Source organism: Galeopterus variegatus, unplaced genomic scaffold (assembly GCF_000696425.1).
Source record: "Galeopterus variegatus unplaced genomic scaffold, G_variegatus-3.0.2 Scaffold5666, whole genome shotgun sequence".
Lineage (NCBI taxonomy): Eukaryota > Metazoa > Chordata > Mammalia > Dermoptera > Cynocephalidae > Galeopterus > Galeopterus variegatus.
In genome coordinates, this window is record NW_007731777.1 from 38,391 (window position 1) to 40,174 (window position 1,784).

A 1,784-nucleotide genomic window follows, 5' to 3' on the forward strand; every position below is an offset into this window, starting at 1 on the left:
ACAGACCGGCCGCTCACTGGCTGAGCGCGGGGCGGGAGCAACACCGAGGGTTGCGATCCCGTGGCCGGTCCTGGTCCGGTACGGGCGCGACACTGAGGGTTGCGATCCGTTGCCGGTCACGAAAAAAGACAAAAAGGGAAAAAAAAAAGTCAGCATAAATATTTCCTAATTACCTACTTCAATATTCAGTTTCTATTTTTCATTCCCTTAGATTTTGCTCAGGATTTCATGTGATTTCATGATTAAAAGAGCCCCTAATATTTTGAAGATTTTATTTCATTGATATTGAACCTTGGATTGGATCCATTCAAAAGCACAGATCACTAACTTCTATAGAATGTAAAAGTCCAAATACTTCTACAGAAATTTATCTTTGCTTCCTTAAAATCCAGTAGCTGATGCAGATATATTTCACTTCGCTAATTTTCTATTACAAAAGAAACTCATGCGTTACCTGGCCATTCTAATGTCTTTTTCGACCATTGCCTTGGCCAACTCAATGTGAATATCCATGGGTTGCAATACATGCATAGTTGATGGATGCTGAAATCGACACTTTTCCCAGTTTTCCTCTTTAAAAAAATAATTTAAAATATTAAATGACTTTTTAAATTATCAGATATTCTGTGGAAAACTATTCTAAGTTATTAGAAAATAGTTAAACAGATTCAATGAATACCAATTTTTACTTCTTTCAGCATACAAATTAAATAACCTATATTTTTACAATATATATTGACAGGAATTTTCATTCCTGTGATTCAAAAATAATCCTAAATACAGTCATGCATTGCCTAACGACATCTCAGTCAATGAGGGGCCACATATACCACAATGGTCCCATAAGATTATAATGGAGCTGAAAAATTCCTTTTGCCTAGTGAGCCTCTAGTGCAACACCATTACCCTCATGTTTGTGGTGATGCTGGTGTCAACAACCTTAACTGTAAAATTTGTTGAGGAGGAGTGCCTACCTTACCCTACGAGGTGACCCTCCCAAGGTAGCTCAGACCTTTAAGACAGAAAGCCAAGCACGTGACATATTAGGTTCGACCCCAAGTGAAAGGGCTGTTGTCTACTTTAGAATTCTTGCATTTTTAAATGATTCCCACCCATCACCATAGCAAAATAAGAGTTAACTAACACTCACTGAGTACTTGCTTAGTGCCACGCACAATCCCTACCTGCAATTTAATTTTCATAACTTTGTGGGGGTGGAATTACTCTAATCCCCTTTTAACATATAAGGAAAGTGAGGCACTGAGACTTAGTAACCTAATTAGAAGGCCCACACTCATGCAACTAGCAGCTAGAGTAGATAATAGGAAAATTCATTGCTATTCCAATTCATAATACACTTTCACACAACAACAAAATCGTCTGATGACGCATTTCTCAGAATGTGTCCCTGACATCAGTCACTTGACGGTATCTGGAGACTGTTCATATAATATCTTGCATTTCAAAGCAAACAGGGAAAAAAAACTCCACGAATTTATTACGCTGATTCCATAATTAGCAATCAAGGTGGGTGGTTACAGTGAAGGGGGGTGGGGGAACAAGGGAAAAATAGGAAAAAAAACAGAGGAAAAAAAGAGGTTCATGGGGTTCCTAAACGCAATAATTACACCAGCTTAGCACATAATCCCCCCAAAAATGAGTTTTATCAAGATTTTATGACCAAAAAAAAAATCACTTTTCTTCAAATAAAGTCCCAAAGACAAATTTTCCAATGGCTAACAGAGTCCTATGCAGACCTTTACTGATGGCAATGACTGACCATC

The 1,784-nt window shown here is 38.1% G+C and overlaps 1 protein-coding gene across 1 annotated transcript in view; it reads right to left on the reverse strand.

Moving 5' to 3' along the window:
- Positions 1-1,784, reverse strand: part of LOC103605231 (vacuolar protein sorting-associated protein 13C-like) — a gene marked incomplete at its 3' end in the record, with an annotated part of 138,950 nt that overhangs the window by 36,788 nt on the left and 100,378 nt on the right. The window contains exon 22 of the mRNA XM_008589816.1: positions 455-572. Coding sequence (XP_008588038.1) covers positions 455-572 — 118 coding nt within the window. The remainder of the gene's footprint in view (positions 1-454; positions 573-1,784) is intronic.